Source organism: Salvelinus sp. IW2-2015, linkage group LG8, assembly GCF_002910315.2.
Source record: "Salvelinus sp. IW2-2015 linkage group LG8, ASM291031v2, whole genome shotgun sequence".
NCBI classification, from domain to species: Eukaryota; Metazoa; Chordata; class Actinopteri; order Salmoniformes; family Salmonidae; genus Salvelinus; species Salvelinus sp. IW2-2015.
The window spans coordinates 49705985-49727316 of NC_036848.1; the positions used below are offsets into that span (position 1 = coordinate 49705985).

Genomic DNA, 21332 nt, shown 5'->3' on the forward strand with positions numbered 1-21332 from the left:
TCCACTGTTTTACTATATTAATGTATCCATTTACTCTTTGTCTAGAGGTGTATTAGGTTTTTATCTTTCTCACTTTTTTATTTATTTATGTACACTTTATGGAACAAATTCACTCTACTAATGAATTGCATCCATATCATATTTATGAACGGCCGAGCCTGATGTCCTTTGCCTCACAAGTCCTCAACTGGCAGCTTCATTAAATAGTACCCGCAAAACACCAGTCTCAACGTCAACAGTGAAGAGGCGACCCCGGGATGCTGGCCTTCTGTTGTTTTTTCAGAACAAGAATAGACTGACGAGTTTCAGAAGAAAGTTATTTGTTTCTGGCCATTTTGAGCCTGTAATCGAATCCACAAATTCTGATGCTCCAGATACTCAACTAGTCTAAAGGAGGCCAGTTTTCAGCTGTGCTAACATAATTGCAAAAGGGTTTTCTAATGATCAATTAGCCTTTTAAAATTATGAAATTGCATTAGCGAACACAATGTGCCATTGGAACACAGGAGTGATGGTTGCTGATAACGGGCCTCTGTGCGCCTATGTAGATATTCCATTGTAAAAAATCAGCCGTTTCCAGCTACAATACTCATTTACAACATTAACAATGTCTACACTGTATTTCTGATCAATTTGATCTTAATTAATAATTCATTAATTAATTAATTAAGTCATTTAGCAGACGCTCTTATCCAGAGCGACTTACAAATTGGAAAGTTCATACATATTCATCCTGGTCCCCCCGTGGGGAATGAACCCACAACCCTGGCATTGCAAGCGCCATGCTCTACCAACTGAGCCACACGGGACCATCTTATTTTAATGGACAAAAAATGTGCTTTTCTTTCAAAAACAAGGACATTTCTAAGTGGCCCCAAACTTTTGAACTGTAGTGTATAATGAATATAGATATTGGGGTCAATGGAGGGTGGATTAGGGGGAGCGCAGAAAGTTTACATTCTGTCAGAACATGTTATTGTTAAATCTCATGGCTCCTAATGAGAGAGGCAAAGGGCAACAGTTTGGTTTCAGTCACTGATAAGGTTGGATAGCCGTGGATTAGGCAGGAGTGAGGAATTTGGCTCGAGATCAGGTCAGATGAAGTGAGAAGGAACAGTCCTGTGACATACACACATAGGAGGCATGGCCATGACAACACCAATGAGAGGAACCAATTAAGTTCCTGCCTAGCAACAGATATGTATTGGCTGTCTACTAGATGTGCAAGGAGGAAACTCCGCCTAGAAGGAGGGTATAGTATATGTGCTTGTGCAAACATGTCTTGTCCTCTCAGCTGTTTGACCCAGTGAATAAAGTTGTTTTGAGCTTTGACTAGTTCTCCCTTAGTTTTTCACTCTGTTTGTCAGAACCTAACATCATAAAACAAATAATCATCCTCCCTCATCATACACGGCACTGACAGCCACTGTTTTAGAAATAAGTCAAATCCCAAAGGCACTTGATGTGTCTGAGTTGAATTGAGGAGAAACCTCTCTAAAGAGAGAGAGAGTGACATTTCATTTTCCAGCATATTGGATGGTCATGGCTCTGGGTTTATAACAGCATTTAAAACTTTTTGTTCTACAATGACTTCCGCTCGCTGACATCACCACACCAATCCACACAGCACTTCTAACAATTCACTTTCTGCATTGGAAACACTGAACGACTTTCACTCTCTCTGAAAAGTCTCTCCATCCTCCCTAAGCTCTTCCAGCTTATGCACACTGCTTAGGCTGCATTTTCAAGGCGGTTAACCCACTTTCCATTCTAGTTTAAAGACAAAATGTACTTCTGGGGGTTTCAGCAATTTTTCACTCAAGTGCAGCTATTCAAGGAGTTTGTTCCCTGAAACAGCCTACATAGCCTCAGTGGAATGCAATATATAACCTACAACACTTATGTACCTAAATGGGGAACACATTCCAAGAGTGTGTTCTGTTCTTTATTTGAGTTCTAATTCTAACTAAATTTGTAAAACATAAGTCCTCTAGAAATGACCTGAAATGTTGAGCGTGTGAGAGCAAGATATGTATTGATGAGTGTTTTCTACCTAGTTCCGATTGTATTAAGTATCAAGGGAGGCAAGCCTGGAACCTCAGTAGTGCAGTCTGCCTAGAAAAAAATAAAATGACCATAAGCTACTCAATTTAACATGAAATTGCAGACATAGCAACACTATATCCAAAGTGTGTGTGTCTTGATTTTCATCAAGGGTGGCCCAAATAGACTGGATGACAAAGGCAGAATTCTGGAGAAACACACACACGCACACACTACTCCTCCCACTCATGTAATTATAAAGACCTTGGAGGTTTACATGGTGGGGTTGACAAGACTCAATGTCCTCACGTTGCATCATCTCCTCTGTGGGTGGTGTCTGAGTCAGTCTCAGCAGTATTGGTGTTCCCACACAGCTGACCCCCCCCTCTACTTTTTCTGGTAGGTTACTTAGGCTCTCTGTACAGAAGCAACCACTTAGCCCTGACTCCCCTTCCCCTCTAGCCCCTTCCCTCCTAGCCCCTAGTCCTTCCCTCCTAGCCCCTAATCCTTCCCTCCTAACCCCTAGTCCTTCTTCCCTAGCACCTAGCCCTTCCCCCCTGGTGCCCTATCCCTTCCCCCCTGGTGCCCTAGCACATAGCCCCCTAGCCCTTCCCCCTAGTGCCTAGGCTAGCACATAGCCCCCTATCCTTCCTCCCTGGTGCCCTAGCACATAGCCCCCTATCCTTCCCCTCTGGTGCCCTAGACATAGCCCCCTATCCCTCCTCCCTGGTGCCCTAGCACATAGCCCCTATCTTCCCTCTGGTGCGCCTAGCACAATAGCCCCCTATCCCTTCCTCCCTGGTGCCCTAGCACATAGCCCTATCCCTTCCCCTCTGGTGCCTAGCACATAGCCCCTATCCCTTCCCTACCCTGTGCCCTAGCACATAGCCCCTATATCCCTTCCTCCCTTGGTGCCCTAGCACATAGCCCCCATCCCTTCCCTCTGGTGCCCTAGCACATAGCCTATCCTTCCCTCTGTGCCCTAGCACATACCCCCTATCCCTTTCCTCCCTGGTGCCCTAGCACATAGCCCCTATCCTTCCTCCCTCGGTGCCTAGACAATAGCCCCTATCCTTCCCCTCGGGTCCCTAGCACACTAGCCCCCTATCCCTTCCCCCTGGTGCCCTAGCACATAGCCCCCTATCCCTTCCTCCTGTGCCCTACACATAGCCCTATCCTTCCCTCTGGTGCCTAGCACATAGCCCCCTATCCCTTCTCCCTTGGTGCCCTAGCACATAGCCCCCTATCCCTTCCCCTTGGTGCCTAGCACATAGCCCCCTATCCCTTCCCCCTGGTGCCCTAGCACATAGCCCCCTATCCCTTCTCCCTGGTGCCCTAGCACATAGCCCCAGCCCTTTCCCCTGCTGCCCTGCACATAGCCCCTATCCTTCCCTATCTGGTGCCCTAGCACATAGCCCCTATCCCTTCCTCCCTGGTCCCTAGCACATAGCCCCTATCCCTTCCCCCTGGTGCCCTATGCACATACCCTATCCCTTCCCCCTGGTGCCCTAGCACATAGCCCCCTATCCCTTCCCCCTCTGGTGCGCTAGCACATAGCCCCCTATCCCTCCCCCTGTGCCTAGCACATCACCCCCTATCCCTTCCCCCTGGTGCCCTAGCACATAGCCCCTACCCTTCCCCTGTTGCCCTAGCACATAGCCCCCTATCCCTTCCCTCTGGTGCCCGATAGCACATAGCCCCCTATCCCTTCCTCCCTGGTGCCCTAGCACATAGCCCCCTATCTCCTTCTCCCCCTGGTGCCTAGCACATAGCCCCCTATCCCTTCTCCCTCTCTGGCCCTAGCACATAGCCCCCTATCCCTTCCCCTCTGGTGCCCTAGCACATAAGCCCCCTATCCCTCCCTTGGTGCCCTAGCACATAGCCCCCTATCCCTTCTCCCTCGGTGCCCTAGCAAATAGCCCCCTATCCTTCCCCCTGGTGCCTAGCACAATGCCCTTCCCTTCCTCCCTGGTGCCCTAGCACATAGCCCCCTATCCCTTCCCCCTGGTGCCCTAGCACATAGCCCCTATCCCTTCCTCCCTGGTGCCCTAGCACATTAGCCCCCTATCCCTTCCCCTCTGGTGCCCTAGCACAATAGCCCCCTATCCCTTCCCCCTGGTGCCCTAGCACATAGCCCCCAATTCCCTTCCCTCCCTGGTTGCCCTAGCACATAGCCCCCTATCCCTTCCCCTTGGTGCCCTAGCACATAGCCCCCTATCCCTTCCCCTCTGGTGCCCTAGCACTAGCCCCTATCCCTCCCCCTGGTGCCCTAGCACATAGCCCCTATCCTTCCTCCCTGGTGCCCTAGCACATAGCCCCCTATCCCTTCCCCCTGGCTGCGCCTAGCACATAGCACCCTAGCCTTCCTCCCTGGTGCCCTAGCACATAGCCCCTAGCCTTCCCCTCTGGATGCCCGACATAGCCCCCTATCCCTTCCCCTCTGGTGCCCTAGCACATAGCCCCCTATCCCTTCCTCCCTGGTGCCCTAGCACATAGCCCCCTAGCCCTTCCCCTCTGGTGCCCTAGCACATAGCCCCCTAGCCACGACTCTTAGATCAGTATATCTGAAAGGACAAGCGATATGCAAAATGTCTACCTTGCCTATCAGGTGACAATATCAAACTACTAGATTACTTATACCTAGGGGGAAGGGGCTAGAGATTGTTTCTGAGTCAGTTTCAGAAACAAAAGCTTTTCTCATTACTCTCTCAGTAGAGGTGTGTAAAGCCGCTACAGTACAGTATTACACACACGCACACACACACAGTAGCCTAGCTCTATCTCTGATCAGGCTGGCAAAGTTTCTCTCTGTTAAACCCTCCAGCTCTTATCGCTTTCATGTCCCACAGTTCCACTGATTGGTTTTGTTGCTTGACGTCTAATGTTGTTAAAGAATGAACTGGTTCCCTGACTTTATGTGGTTACAGACAGACTCATTTGCAATATGGTGGAGTGTGGTTAAACTAACAGGTGCTCGAGTTACGGTAACAAATGTGTAGTTTTATAGCTGTTGTTCAAGGTGCAGTGGTAAATTACACGATGAAGAAAGATTAAATTGCAATGCTGGGGATTCTCTTTCAGAATGTGGTGGTTAAGTGGAACAACAGGTGGTTGAGTTAAAGGTGTGGTTTCATAGCTTCATGAAGAAAGGGTTTGTGAAAAGAGGATTTTGAGATACATGAATCGTGTAACATGACATGGTTTGTGCATCTCAGTATTCTAAGCTTGATGAAGCTTTGTAAGTGTATGCTACTGATTGCTTTGAATTAAGTGTATCTTTGTTGGCATGATGCAATTTTATATTAATTGGAAGCTAGTGGAGTGCCAGACAGCCATACAATTGATCTCAATGTTTAACTTCTAATTTATTTCCGTCTTGTGCAGGAGGGATTCAATCAGCCTATCTCTCTGAGGAACAGAAAAACATTATCCCTTTCCACCCACTTTAACTGCACACACACACACGCCTACACACACAGAGAGAGAGACACAGACACACATACACACATACACATAAACACACAGACACGCACAAATAGATACACAGAGACAGACACAGAAACACACACAGAGACATACACACTTTATCTACTCAAGAGAAAATGTGGGAACTGCCTGAGATTTCTAAACAAAATCTAATAAATGTCTGTGTTTTGAGCAGTGTGCTGGTTTCTCTTTTCTTTGAAGTAATCACATTCCCACGCACCGGAAACATGATTACTCAGATGTGCGTGTGCTTTAAAAAATTATAATTATAAACAAAATCAAGAAAATTAATTATGTGAATCTCATCACTCTGCGTGGTGGAATATGGGCACAGTTACTATGGAAACATGGAATAAGAAACATAATATAATTGCTTACTGTAAGTCTCCAAAATAAAGGAAGGTACTTGAGTATAAATAGAAGACACTAAAGCAATAAAGGTACGAAAAATAAATTATCCGGTTTCTGTTGATTGGAGTTGACGTGCTTGTGTGTGAGTGAGTGTGTGTGTGTGTGTGTTTGCTATACGGTTCACGACTTCAAGAAAAGAGGAAAAAGAACAGTGAACAATGTGAGTGAGACAGAAATAGAGAGGGAGCATCCAGGATGGGAGTAGGAGTGTGTGGGTGAGTAGCATGGAGACATGATACGTGTATGTGAGTATGTATGCAAGGGAGGTGTGAAAGAGGGAGGGAGGGAGGGAGGGAGGGAGGGAGAAGACTCTCTCCTGTGTTCCTCTCTCTATATGTATCCTACCCTGTTCCTCCGTATCCCTTTCTCATCCTAAGCCTCTCACTCTTTGTCTCTAAATCTCTGCTGTAATCTCTCCTCCTGCCTCCTGTTCTCTCTCTTTTCCTCTTCCTCCCTTTCTCAGCCATGTCAACAGCTCCACCAAGAGGTAGAGAAAGCTTCCTCACATGCATCTCTCTCTCCATCATAACCCTCAATCTGCCCACTGACATCTCCCAACATAAAACACTGTTTCTCTAAGAAACCTAATTGGGCTTTTCCCCCCATATAAATACATATACAGAATAAATCTTAAATGCATGCAAATACTATCCAATAAGTACTTTCTTCAGGTTTTAAATATATAAAATTGGTTAGCAATAGACAAACAAACAATTAAGACATACTGATGATCATGTAAGCTGTGGAAAAGTTTGTTCGACTTCCTCATCTTGTCTGTATTTACAGTATGTGTTCTGTCTTCCAGTCAATGCGTCCATTTATAGTAAATACTCCCTTTCCTGTGGGTTCGTCCCAAATGGCATCACATTCCCTACATAGTGCCCTCGTTTTGACCAGAGCACTACGGCCCTGGTCAAAAGTAGTGCACTATGTGGGGAATAGGGTGCCATTTGGGACACAATATCTGCCTCCTCCTTGGCTCATCTCTGACATTTATCTCTTGCTCTGGAAGGGCCGAGCCAGAAGATGCTGACCAAGCAGAATATGAACGACATGAATAGCTGCACAATTGAGAAAACAAGCACGGTAATAAATGCCTATAGAGACGTGAAATATGATATGATCTTACAGCAGCCATGCAGATAGTCTCTCTGTCGGTGCAGTTTTTGTGTGGCTGAGATGAGATCTTCTGTTTGTAATGATGTGTCCCAAATGGAACCCTATTCTCTATATAGTAGACTAATTTTGACCAGATTCCATACAGCTCTGGTCAAAAGTAGTGCACTAAATAGGAAATAAAGTGCCATTTGGGAAGTACTCTAAGTCGCTGCTCTGTCTGCACAATTGATATTGGCTGCAGCGCCACTCAACGCCTCAATCTGCTGTTCTAAAACATGTCCACTGGGGGCAGAGTTGAGGCATAGTCTGGCAAGGTATCGTGCCTGAAGGTGTGTCCATTCTCCACAAGACATAAATGATGCAGGACAGTCAAAAAACACCTCAAGCAGAAAGTGGACTGCACAGAATGTTTTATAAAAAAGGCAGAAGAGTAAGTATATATTTGTCTGACAAACATTCTTTCAGGGTTTTAGTAAGAAGGGTAGAATGGTATGTACAAAATATAATCTTGTCTGTAACACTGGTTTGCTGTATCTATTTTTAATAAGTTAAGTTCACTAAAAGTATTTATACTATAACTTAAGTTGAATATGATCTTATTCTTTTTTGGCCTACATTTTTTTGATAAAGCAATAGCGTAAGAGGCTGGATGGCAAATCACTAAAATAGGCCTATGTCCCACATATAGGTTATGCCTTTCCAACATCATTAAATACATCCAATGTCAAAGCAGACCAGAGCAGAAAAAGTAGTTGAACAACAGCACGATTGAGGAAGTTCAGCCATTTAAATGAGCCCTCACTTACCTCTACCTTCTCCTCTTCTCCCCTCTGCTCAGTCTTTATTCCAGCAGGATTTCTCAAATTACAGTAAGAGCTTGTGGAGGAGACCGACCCATTCCTCTGTGGCTGTCGTAACATGAATGTGTCCCGTCCCCTAGAGACACATACACACTCAGAGAGCGAAACACACACACTGTCCCCATCCCCCAGAGACAGGACCATCAGAGTACATCGTCTGTGTGTCTGGGGAACGGAGAACCTGCCTGCCTGCTGGGGGAAGAGGAATCCTAATGAGCACAGTGCACCTGCCTGGCTGGAGTCTCTCTCTCTCTCAGCATGAATGACAAAGCCACTGTTGCTAAAGGGAAGTGAGATAATGACTCTCTCTCTGTCTATCACTCTCTCTGTGTTTTAGAATGAAACTGACATTGCACAGATGGTTCCACCACCTTCAATTAAAATGTCTTTAATATAATGGCAGATTGTTTTTCACACATCRACACACACATATACAGTATACGTTCATGATGCTACACACACATATACAGTATACGTTCATGATGCTACACACACATATACAGTATACGTTCATGATGCTACACACACATATACAGTATACGTTCATGATGCTACACACACATATACAGTATACGTTCATGATGCTACACACACATATACAGTATACGTTCATGATGCTACACACACATATACAGTATACGTTCATGATGCTACACACACATCACAACTGCTGCTACCAGACTTGCAAAATACTGCACAATTTAAACACTTGCCCCCCAATGCCCCCTTCCCCACAACACGTGTAAATATTGGACAATAAATTGTACCTTCCTGTATTATACGTATGCTAAAAAATGTATTCTATTCTACTGAGCCATTTACTTTACGTTCGTATTTGTATATTTTATTATTTCTTATTGCTGTTGCATTTTCGAGAAGGAACCTGTAAGTAAGCATTTCATTGGACGGTGTACTGTGTGRCATGTATATCCTGTGCATATGACTAATAKAWCTTGAAACAGTTTTCTGCACACCAAGTTCAAGTCAAATGCAGGTACAAAAGCATGTTATTTTTCATAAAATATTTTGGAGAAATTGTACAATTCATTACTTTTCTTCACAGTATGCAGCTGCCAAATATCAATATTTGTATTGACATTTTCCATTTTGTGAACATTAGAAAGGTTGCTAGAAAAAAAGCCAGTTTAGAGAAAACCCTGAGTTTCCAAATGGTGTCACCAGGGGGCACTCTTCTGCTTGACATAGACTGACCAGGTGAATCGAGGTGAAACCTATGATCCCTTATTGATGTCACTTATTAAATCCTCTTCAATCAGTGTAGATGAAGGACAGGAGACAGGTTAAATAATGATTTTTAAGCATTGAGACATTTGGTACATGMAWTGTGTATGTGTGCCATTCAGAGGTGAATTGGCAAGACAAAAGATTTAAGTGCCTTTGAACGGGGTATGGTAGTAGGTGCCAGGCGCACCGATGTGTGTCAAGAACGGCAACGCTGCTCAACAGTTTCCCGTGTGTATTAAGAATGGTCCACCACCCAAAGGACATCCAGACAATTTGACACAACTGTGGGACAATACACAACTATACATTTCTGTGTCACCAGAGGATTTTAGCTCCACAAATAAATGATTACTGTATTAGTGATTTAAATACCTGGATGGCTCACAACTTCCTCCCCCTAAATTAGGACAAGACCGAGGTACTTTATTGTTGGAGCCTAAGCACAGAGAATCTGTCCGCACATTTTAATTCAGTCAATAAAGATAAAACACCAGGTAAAAAACCTAGGTATTATTTTAGATTCTGAACTCTATTTCGAATCGCACATTAGGAATGTGACCAAAATAGCTTTTTACCACTTGAGGAACATTGCCAAGGTGCTGCTGTTTCGCTCTCAGGCTGATAAAGAGAGACTCATCCACGCTTTTATTACAAGCAGGCTTGACTGTAATGCTCTCCTGTCTGGTCGACCCAAGAAAGCCATTTGCCAACTGCAAAACATACAGAATGCTGTAGCATGCGTACTGACCAAGACCAGATGGAGAGCACACATTACACCGGTTTTAAGGTCTCTSCACTGGCTTCCTGTACGTWTAAGAATTGATTTTAAGGTTATTCWATTGGTTTTTAAATCAATCCACGAATGTGCACCCCAATACATGTCAGACATGCTTTTAACTATCCCAAAGCATAGGACCAAGAGGCATTGAGGCAGCCTTTGGTTACTAGTCCCACGCTCTAACCACTAGGCTACCTCCCGCCCCAAAAATGAGATCATGGATAAAAACCAGAATATTTGTCAAACAGCAATCACCAGAATATGACCCTCGATGTTTATTGGAAAGGAGCATCACATTTATAGCGTGCGCTTTCAACACCCTGTGAAGTTAATTCATCATAATTTACTTAATATGTATCCTAAAGAACGGCATGGTTTCCCGAGTCATCGTGGGAGGAACACACACCATATTATCGCGTGACTCCAAGTTTGCTTCGATATGATGGTTATTATATCAGTATTTGCGCATAAAGGCGTTTCCACCGCCATTTATCGCATAATACATTTTACCCACATAATGTCGAATGAACAAATTATATGTCGCATGTTTTACAATTTACCGAAACTTCCTGTTTCCGTCACAACGGTCGTAACATGTTTGTATACGGTATGACTTTACACGSATGGAAACGTGGTTAGTGAAGCCGATATGTCAGATGTGCTTCAAACTGAACTATAACCAGACAACTGGGTAATATATTTTGACTTACTTTTCAGTTTCAYTAAATGCTAACACGGATGTACCGGAAATACACGTGGCAAGCGACGAGCTACTTCCTGGTTGCTGTGTTGACAAACGAAAGAGACAGCCAGATGGATTCATAATTGTACAATTACCCGGAAACTAAACCAGTTTTAACTGTGGTTAGCTATCTTTGACAGGCACCATAGAAGGTAGTTAGCGAACCAGCCTTGCAGAGGCAATGGACCAGACTAGGCTGCTGTTCGTGTTGTTTGGGGGTTTGTTGGAGTTGTGTTGTCATGTGTCGGCTAACAGAGGGGGATCTCCTTCGTTTACTGATGAAATCCCATTCAAAATCAACTGGCCCGGGGACGAATTCACCTTGGTGAGTGTTGTGTGTGTGTGTGTGTGTGTGTGTGTGTGTGTGTGTGTGTGTGTGTGTGTGTGTGTTAAATCATGGCTTTTAAAAATAATATTATTTATTGACAAAGGTTTGTTGTTTTAAATGGTGATAAAGCATGTTAAGGCTAGTTAGGTATTCCTTGTTATGGCTGTTGACATATGATTGTCAATGAAAAGCTGATAATACATAGTCTCTGTCATTGCCTGTTATGACTCCTGTAAAGGGTTGCACCTCCACAACATTTACAATCTGAGATGATGTAGCTAGTAAACATGCATGCTTTCAGTACAGTATTATTAACTGACCCAAAATATGTCCTTCCATAGCCAACCTCCGGTGCCCTCTACAAAGATGATGACTTTGTCATCATGACAACAACAGAGAAGGAGAAATACAAATGTCTCCTGCCTTCCTTGTCAAATGGAGACGACGTGAGTATAAAGATTAGACTAGCTAGATAAAGAATTATGTTTCGCTCCTTTTTTCAATTATTGCTTCTCACTTATCCTCCGTCTCTCACTCTCTCCCCCTTCCTCTCTCTCTCCCCCTTCTCTCTCTCTCCTCTCTCTCTCTCTCTCTCTCTCTCTCCCTCTTCTCTCTCTCTCTCTCGCCTCTCTCCATCTCTCCTCTCTTTCTCCCTCTGTCTCTCTTCTCCTCTCTCCTCTCTCTCTTTTTCTCCCCTCTGTCTCTCTTTCTCCCTCTATTTCTATCTCTCAGGATGATGTCAAGGAGTATGCTGGTCCCACTCCAGGTGATCTACTGGACCCACTGTTCAAACAGAGCAGCTGCTCCTACAGAGTGAGAACCGTCCAGTTTCACTTCTACTTCTGTCTAAATATAGACTATCTTGAGTACCACTGCAATACTGCAACACCAATGTCATGGGTTTAACCCCCTTAGGTAGTGTTGCACTGTACACCGGTACAATGGTAATATCACGGTACCAAAAGGTCATGATACTTATGATACCAACATTTTAGCATACCGTTTCATATGATACTACAAGTTTTTCAGCTGGCTCCTGTTATGAAGTGTTGTTCATAAAATTCCGTTGAATTAAGAAACAGCCATTAGTATGCACTGGTTCAATGATATCCACATCACTTCATGTGCATATCACGCGTGGCAGCTGTAATAACCAGCCTCATCCTCTACCAGCCCTCACTCACCTCTTCCTCAGCATCCTCTACCAGCCCTCACTCACCTGCTTCTCTCAACATCCCAACCAGCCCTCACTCACCTGCTTCTCTCAAGATCGCCTCTACCAGCCCCTCACTCACCTGCTTCTCTCAATCATCCCTACCAGCCTCACTCACCTGCTTCTCTCAACTATCCCCTACCAGCCCTCACTCACCTGCTTCTCTCAACATCCCCTACCAGCCCTCACTCACCTGCTTCTCTCAAACAATCCCCTACCAGCCCCTCACTCTCACCTGCTTCTCTCAACATCCCAACCAGCCCTCACTCACCTGCTTTCTCAACATCCCCTACCAGCCACTCACTCTCTCTCAACATCCCCTACCAGCCCTCACTCACCTGCTCTCTCAACATCCCCAACCAGCCTCACTCACCTGCTTCTCTCAACATCCCCAACCAGCCCTCACTCACCTGCTTCTCTCAACATCCCCAACCAGCCCTCACTCACCTGCTTCTCTCAACATTCCCCTACCAGCCCTCACTCACCTGCTTTCTCTCAACATCCCCTACCAGCCCTCACTCACCTGCTTCTCTCAACATCCCCTTACCAGCCCTCACTCACCTGCTTCTTAACATCCCCTACCAGCCCTCACTCACCTTACATTGGTTAGAGCAGCGCCGCAGAGCGAGCAAAGTTGATACATTGTATAATTTCATCGCCTGTTATAAACACAGGCACAGGCCAGTCTAGAGTAGACTGCAAGTTCYCTGTCACACTGCCTCTGAGTGCCAGAAAGAGAAAATTGAGCAGAGCTTCACGACAGCCATGCTTGCAGCTTTACAGCAGAGAAAACGGCTTGTCTCTAGCCTAAACGGTTGAAAATACAGTATATGACCCATATTACCAATATACCTTTTTTCTTTCCATCGGGATTTGTGCTCATTTGATATAATTTCACAATCCATATCGCAGGCTGTTTTGAACTAATCCCTGGTCGCTTATTATTGGTTTGATAACAAACAACGTTGTTCAGTCATGTTACCTTGCTAGCTAACAACCCGGTAAATTGAGAGTAGGTTTAGGCAAATTCGATTGGCACAGGAAGAAAGAAAACGAGTKTGCTACTCATGAGATGTGCTTCAGAGATAGGATTCATGTAGGACTAATTGAAACCTAAACTATATCATAAATAAAATCTCTTTCTGGTGATCCTTGAATTCMGTTTGGTGCCTAACATTTTAAAAGTTGGTAGCAGTGTGTGTTTGTGGGAGAGAGAGAGGGAGTGAGAGAGAGAGAGAGAGAGGTGTGTGTGTGTTTGAGGGAGGGAGACAGTGTGTGTGAGGAAGGGAGGGAGGTATGTGTCTGTGTTAACTGAAGAGTAAAGGTTTCATGCAGTGTTTTCCCTTACTGCCACAATGACATGCAGATCATTATGCATGTATACTCCTTCCTCCCATTCCTCCAGCCAAATCACAGCTAGGCATTTGAAAATATGAGCAAATCGGCCCTTCTATTATACGCTGAACCGTGTGAAGTTAGTCAGTGTGTTGTATTGAGTAGAAGTGTGAATTTCAGTGACAGGTTTTTGCGTAGCACATGTGCAGAACATTTAGAAAATGGGGAAAAACGTCCGGGGTACGGGGCAAAAAGGACGCTAGGCCACTGAATTGTTTCCCCCTTGGTATCGTGATACTAGGCATCATATCGTTAGTAACGTTTTGGCATCGTGACAACACTACCCTTAATGTACTCACTGTGCTGTCAGTCAKTTTGGATAGGCTAACCACTCTCTTCTGGCATGTGTTGTGGTGTTAATTGTAGATCGAGTCATACTGGACGTATGAGGTGTGTCATGGGAAGCATGTGAGACAATACCATGAAGAGAAGGAGACGGGACAGGTCAGTGGGAAATTGTTACTTTCACCATAATTAAATTGTCTACCATTTAAGTATGTTGCAACACATAGAAAAAAAGCAATCAATGTGAAAGGTGAAATAATTTATTGCTGTTTTATTTAGCAGATCAAACTTCAGGAGTACGTCTTGGGAAGCATGACCAAGAAGACTGAGTCTTCAACCACTTCAGGAACAGAGACTACAGAGGCAGAGAAAGTTGAGGAGACGAATCCTAAGTCAGAACCGGAGAAAGAGGTTTGTTGTTTGACATTGACCCAGCAGTTTGGCTCATATACATTTGAAAAAACACCTGATAAGACTTCTTTGAATCTTTTGTCTTTTGTCTTATTTTCATTTAATTTCTCTTTCTAATCATTGGTCTCTACCTTACTTGCTGTGATCTGGTTAGTTTATCTACCTAGATTGAATACACCGATTATCTCTGTTAAAAGACAKAAATATAAATGTCTGTAGGTTCCCACTAAGAACGTGGAGGGCCAGCTCGCTCCATACTACCCGGTGTTGATGGGCCACGGGACGGCCTGCGTCCTGAAACAGGACACGCCACGCTCCACCAACGTGCTGTATGTCTGCCACCCCGAAGCAAAGCATGAGATCCTCTCTATCGCTGAGGTCACTACCTGCGAGTACGAAGTAGTGGTGCTGACCCATCTGATCTGTGCACACCCCAAATACAGGTGTGTGTGTGTACAAGTATGAGGTGCACACCCCAAATACAGGTGTGTGTGTGTACAAGTATGAGGTGCACACCCCAAATACAGGTGTGTGTGTGTGTACAAGTATGAGGTGCACACCCCAAATACAGGTGTGTGTGTGTACAAGTATGAGGTGCACACCCCAAATACAGGTGTGTGTGTGTACAAGTATGAGGTGCACACCCCAAATGCAGGTAGCAGCAGATCTACCCAATCAGTTTCCCTTGTTTGATCTATTTCAGAACTAGCATAGCTGATTTAACTCATTTACAGAATGACATAGTGAATAGTCTCGTAGTTAGTATAAGTTAAGGCAGTGGTATTCAAACTTTTGGGACCCCATGTTTTCCTCCAGAATTTCTGGGGAACCCATTTTTGTTRGCAATAATTTCTCAATACCCCAATATGACAACCTTAAAATCTGTATATTTATTTGCATCAACAAATAACCTAAAATMTAATGAATTTTCTTATCAAAAATGAAAATAAACCAATAAATAATTGTGCTCAATTTTTATTTTTACAATTATCTTTCTCAAAAACATTAGTATATTGTCCCGTGTTTGAGATCTATTGGAGTCATATCTTTATCCCATGGTGTGTTAGGTTCAAGTCGTCCCCAGTGAATGCCATCTTCTGCCAGGCCCTGTCTGGTTCTCCCCTGCAGCCTCACAGTCTCTCTCAGATGAACCAGGAGCAGGAACAGCTACTGAAACCTCCCTTCACTGCTCCTACTGCCCCGGAGATGGAGAGAGAGGTGAGAGGGGGGAGGAGGGAAGGAGAGGGAGAGATGAAACTGGTGGAAGATGGGAAGAGGCAGTGGTAGTGGAGGACTAGTAGGCCACACCATGGTAAAGCGTTTTGCATTCCTCCCTACTCTACTGAACAAGACTCAGGTTTAGAAGCCAACCACCTCCCCTCCCTTTTTTTCTCCAGGAGGAGAGTATGTCCCCGGTGAGAGAGGAGGCATTCTCCTCTACCCATAAGCCCCTGGTGGTGGGCGGGCAGACTCATATTACAGTTGGAACCACCCACATCTCCCGCCTGACGGACGAGCAGCTGATCAAAGAGTTCCTGAGTGGCTCCTACTGTCTCCATGGGGTTAGTATGAGGCATGCTGATTGGCTGGCTGTTGAAGAAGACATCCGATAATTGGCTACAGTCCCGTATTGGCTACTGCTCATTGGCTGCTGTTGTTTATTCAATTCAATTGAATATAACATTATTGTTCCCTGATGTATTACATGTATACATACCAAAAGGGGAACTGACAGAGGAGGTTAGAAGAGGTGCTCAAGTAACACACCTCTTCTGTAGCTCATACTGTAGCATACTATAGCATCTGTCTGATGTCTGGAATCTGTGTTCCAGGGAGTGGGATGGTGGAAGTATGAGTTCTGCTATGGGAAGCATGTGCATCAGTACCATGAGGTAAGTGTTCTCTAATGTGTATCAAACTTATGGAAACAACGTGTTTGACTCCATTCCATCCCAGCCCTTATAATGAGCCTGTCCTTCTATAGCCCCCCCAACAGCCTCCCCTGTTCTCTACTTAGTAGCTTGGTAATGTTAAAATGCTTAAAGCTAAATATTTCCTGTACTTTGGGTGCATCATGTATTTTTTGGTATGTTCAAAATATCTACACTGAACAAAAATAAACACAATATGCAACAATTTAAAAGATTTTACTAAGTTACAGTTCATATTAGGGCTCCCGAGTGGCYCCTCAGTGCTAGAGGCGTCACTACAGACCCTGGTTCGATTCCAGGCTGTATCACAATTGACCCAGCGTCGTCCGGGTTAMGGTTTGGCCGGTGTAGGTCGTCATTGTAAATAAGAATTTGTTCTTAACTGGCTTGCCTAGTTAAATAAAGGTTAAATAAAAATAAGGAAATGGATCAGACAACCAGTCAGTATCTGGTGTGACCACCATTTGTCTAATGCATCTCCTTCACATGGAGTTGATTGTGGCCTGTGGAATGTTGTCCCACTCCTCTTCAATGGCTGTGCGATGTAGCTGGATATTGACGGGAGCTGGAACACTGTCATACACGTCGGTCCAGAGCATCCCAAACATGCTCAATGGGTGACATGTCTGGTGAYTATGCGGGCCATGGAAGAACTGGGACATTTTCAGCTTCCAGGAATTGTCTACAGATCCTTGCGACATGGGGCCGTGKATTATCATGCTGAAACATYAGGTGATGGCGGCAGATTAATGGCACGACAATGGGCKTCAGGATCTCGTTACGGTATCTCTGTGCATTCAAATTGCCATCGATAAAATTCAATTGTGTTCGATGTCCATAGCTCATACCATAACCTCACAACCACCATGGGGCACTCTGTTCACAACGTTGACATCRGCAAACRYCTCGCCCACACGACGCCATCTGCCCGGTACAGTTGAAACCGGGATTCATCCATGAAGAGCACACTTCTCCAGCMTGCCAGTGGTCATCGAAGGTGAGCATTTGCCCACTGAAGTCAGTTATGACACCGAACTGCAGTCAGGTCAAGCCCCTGGTGAGGATGYCGAGCATGCAGATGAGCTTCCCTGAGATGGTTTCTGACAGGTTGTGCAAACCGGATGGCTGGTCTCAGATGATCCCGCAGGTGAAGAAGCTGGATGTTGAGGTCCTGGACTGGCGTGGTTACACGTGGTCTGTGAGGCCGGTTGGACGTACTGCCAAATTCTTTWAAAAAATMATGTTGGGGGTGGCTTATGGTAAAGAAATTAATGTTCAATTCTCTGGCAACAGCTCTGGTGGACATTCCTGCAATCAGCATGCCAACTGCACACTTCCTCAAAACTTGACACATTTGTGGCATTGTGTTGTGTGTGACAACTGCACATTTTAGTGTGGCCTTTTACTGTCCCCAGCACAAGGTGCACCTGTGTATTCATCATGCTATTTAATCAGCTTCTTGATATGCCACACCTGTCAGGTGGATGGATTATCTTGGCGAAGGAGAAATAATCACTAATAGAGATGTAAACAAATTTGTGCACATTTGAGAGAAATAAGCTTTTTGAGCTTATGGAACATTTCTGGGATCTTTTATTTCAGTTCATGAAACATGGGATTAACACTTGCATTTTATATTTTTGTTCKGTATAATATAGGACGGTTGATTGATGTATGTGTTCTCTCRCAGGATAAGGAGCAGGGGAAGAACATGGTGGTAGTGGGCAGTTGGAACACTGAGGAACACCTGGAGTGGGCCCAGAAGAACGTGGCCCGGTCCTACCAGCTCAAAAACGATGGGGTGCAGAAAGTCAAGTATGTCAGCTACAATCAGTTTATTAAAAGATCACACTGTTCTGCAGTATGTTGATAATGAATGTACCACTATTTTAGAAATAGGGCATTAGAGGCTGGTGTCCGGGACAAGGATTAAGCCTACCTCTGGACTAAAAAGCATGCTCGATGGAGAATATCCATTGAAAGGGCCTTTTAATTCAGTAATAGAATCCACCTGTTTCCAGGAAACCTAAACATGTTTAATGAGAACAACACATTTGTGATTGATAATGAGGATTTCATGGTTGTTGTACTTTCTTCTCCCCAGACTGGTGTCTCACTTCTACGGCCACGGGGATATGTGTGACATGACGGGGAAACCAAGACAGGTCATCGTCAAGCTCAAGTGGGTCATCATTAGTGTTTCCACTCTCTTCCTGAGAGAAGCGTGGTCTAGTATTGACACACTTAAAGCTGCGACATGTCATTTTTTGAGGCGACCCGACCAAATTCACATAGAAATCTAAGTTATAGATCTGTCATTCTCATTGAAAGTGGGATATTTATTCTATGTGCATATTTCTATGCTTTCCCGTCTAAAAGTGTTGTTATTGCGTCTTTTACTTTCAGCTTGGTACACCAGATTCAAACAGCTGAAAATAAAAGATTTTTGGTTATGGAAAATATATTTCACAGCGGTTTAGATAGTACAATGATTCTCTACACTATACTTGCTTGTTTTGTCACAAACTGAAATTAGAACTATTAGAATTTTAGCAACCAGGAAATGGCGAAGTGATTTCCGCATAGTGCATTTTCAATATACTCTACATGTATATTGTGGACACCTGCTCATCGAACATCTCATTCATAAGTCATGGGGATTAATATGGAGTTGGAACATTACTGCGGGGACTTGCTTCCATTCAGCCACGAGCATTAGTGAGGTCGGGCACTGATGTTGGGCAATTAGGCATGGCTCGAAGTRGGCGTTCCAATTAATCCCAAAGGTGTTCGATGGGGTTGAGATCAGGGCTCTGCAGGTCAGTCAAGTTCTTCCACACCGATCTCGGCAAACCATTTCTGTATAGACCTCGCTTTGTGCACGGGGCATTGTCATACTGAAACAGGAAAGGGCCTTCCCCAAACTGTTGCCACAACGTTGGAAGCACCGAATCGTCTAGAATYTCATTGTATGCTGTAGCGTTAAGATTTCCTTTCACTGGAACTYAGMGGCCTAGCCCGAACCATGAAAAACAGGCCCAGACCATTATTCCCCCTCCACCAAACTTTAGAGTTGGCACTATGCTTTGGGCAGGTACCATTCTCCTGGCATCCACCAAACCCAGATTCGTCCGTCAGACTGCCAGATGGTGAAGTGTKATTTATCACTCCAGAGAACACGTTTCCACTGCTCCAGAGTCRAATGGCTGCGAGCTTTACACCACTCCAGCCGACGCTTGGCATTGCGATCTTAGGCTTGTGCGCGACTGCCATGGAAACCCATTTCATGAAGCTTCCAACAAACAGTTCTTGTGCTGACGTTGCTCGGTAGTGAGTGTTTTAACCGAGGACAGACTTTTGTTTTGCGTTTCAGCTGTACCGTTCTATGAGCTAGTGTGTCCTACCACTTCTTGGCTGAGCTGTTGTTGCTCCTAGACGTTTTAATTTCATAATAACAGCACTTACAGTTGACCGGGGCAGCTCTATCAGGGTAGAAATTTGACAAACTGACTTGTTGGAAAGGTGGCATCCTATGACGYTGCKACAGTGACTCACTGAGCTCTTCAGTAAGGCCATTCTACTGCCAATGTTTGTCTATGGAGATTGCATGGCTGCTTGCTCAATTTCATATCCCGGTTAGCAACGGGTGTGGCTGAAATAGCCAAATACACWAATTTGAAGGGGTGTCCACATACTTTTATATATGCCATTTAGCAGACGCTTTTATCCAAAGCAACTTAGTCATGCGTGCATGCATTTTACGTACGGTTGGTCGCGGGAATCAAACTCACTATCCTGACATTGCAAGCGCCATGCTCTACCAACTGAGCTACAGAGGYCCACTTCTCCATTGGAGTGACATGCGGAGCTTATAAGCTCATCAGATAGAACTGTATGGTGTAGAACAGGGAATCTTGTCAGCTCTACTGATTCTATTTCTATCTGCAACGTTCAGAACGTTTCYCATCACTGAATACACCGCGAGTCTCTGATTRAAGTCTTTTTCCTTTCCTCTGCCTCAGGTGTAAGGAGTCTGAGTCTCCCCATGCCGTCACTGTGTACATGCTGGAGCCTCAGACCTGTCAGTACGTCCTTGGGGTAAGACTGCATACACACATCACTGTCGCATCGTCTTATGGTTCAACACTTGAACACATTGTTGCAGATTTCCAATGTATTCACTACAAATGGCAAATAAACTCAACCCTGTTATTTTTTCTCAATCAGGTTGAGTCTCCAGTCATATGTCAGATCCTGGACACAGCTGATGAGAAAGGCCTTCTATCTGTCTCCAGCTAACAGAACAGGAGGACGGAGAAGAGGAGGGATGAACAGAGGGGAATAAGAAGCGCAATAGAAAAGGACATGGATTWAGGCTGCATAAAATGGACAACTGAAGAATGGATGCACCAAGGCCCATGGCACTGCTCAGGAGGTTCAGACAGACATGGAGAAAGTGTTGATCCTGGAACGGCCCCTGGAAGCCAGGACCACAGTCCCTCGCTAATGCCCTGGCTTAGACCTCCTCTATGGACTGTACCAGACCCATTCTGCTTCAAAAGCCTTATGATAAAAGCATATGGAAATCCTATTCTAAATGGGACAGAGACTCACAGAATGTGACCCTGCTGACTCCATATCTTCCTTGTGTGCTTTATCTTCATCACATTAGTTCTAGTGTCTTCTGGCCATATGCCAGGACAGAGAACCGCCAATCATTCAGATAACCTCATCAGGAGAAGCAGCTTCCATGTTGTAGTTGGTTTTATTGTCAACATTCTAAATMATCTTCATTTATTTCAGTTTGATTTGATGCTTGTCCGTGACACTTTGGTTTTGTAGATAGTTCGTTTGAATTTTAAAATGTYCAGACAAACTAACTGTGGGGTTCTGGTGTCATGGTTGGGATCAATTCCATTTCGATTCAGGAAGTAAACTGAAATTCCAAGTGCTACAGTATTTCCTCATTCAAAAGCAATAAGTTAAATTGGGATTTGAATTTCAGTGTACTTCCTGAATTGACCCCAACCATGGTTGTTATGTTACAGGGTGAGTGAGAGTAACTTGATGTGCTGTGAATTCAAA

General features: G+C 44.6%; 1 protein-coding gene across 2 annotated transcripts; it reads left to right on the plus strand.

Moving 5' to 3' along the window:
* Positions 1 to 10678: 10678 nt before the first annotated feature.
* On the plus strand, positions 10679 to 20576 carry LOC111968068 (endoplasmic reticulum lectin 1). 2 transcript variants are annotated; one of them, XM_023993599.3, is made up of 13 exons: positions 10679 to 11009; positions 11354 to 11458; positions 11745 to 11825; positions 13987 to 14064; positions 14185 to 14316; positions 14536 to 14759; positions 15384 to 15534; positions 15714 to 15878; positions 16149 to 16208; positions 17938 to 18062; positions 18352 to 18429; positions 20270 to 20345; positions 20475 to 20576. In XM_023993599.3, exons 1-13 carry the CDS (start codon positions 10866 to 10868, stop codon positions 20544 to 20546), a joined length of 1491 nt encoding a protein of 496 aa, XP_023849367.1. In that variant the 5' UTR covers positions 10679 to 10865; the 3' UTR covers positions 20547 to 20576. The 2 variants fall into 2 exon arrangements, with proteins under 2 accessions (XP_023849367.1, XP_023849368.1); XM_023993600.3 differs by having other exon boundaries at positions 14188 to 14316.
* Positions 20577 to 21332: the final 756 nt, after the last annotated feature.

Excerpts from the sequence above, each read along its gene's own strand:
- LOC111968068 (XM_023993599.3), top strand. The coding sequence starts at position 10,866 with ATGGACCAGACTAGGCTGCTGTTCGTGTTGTTTGGGGGTTTGTTGGAG. Across the intron at positions 14,065-14,184 it reads AAGAGAAGGAGACGGGACAG|CAGATCAAACTTCAGGAGTA; the intron begins GTCAGTGGGAAA and ends TGTTTTATTTAG. Across the intron at positions 18,430-20,269 it reads CAGGTCATCGTCAAGCTCAA|GTGTAAGGAGTCTGAGTCTC; the intron begins GTGGGTCATCAT and ends CCTCTGCCTCAG.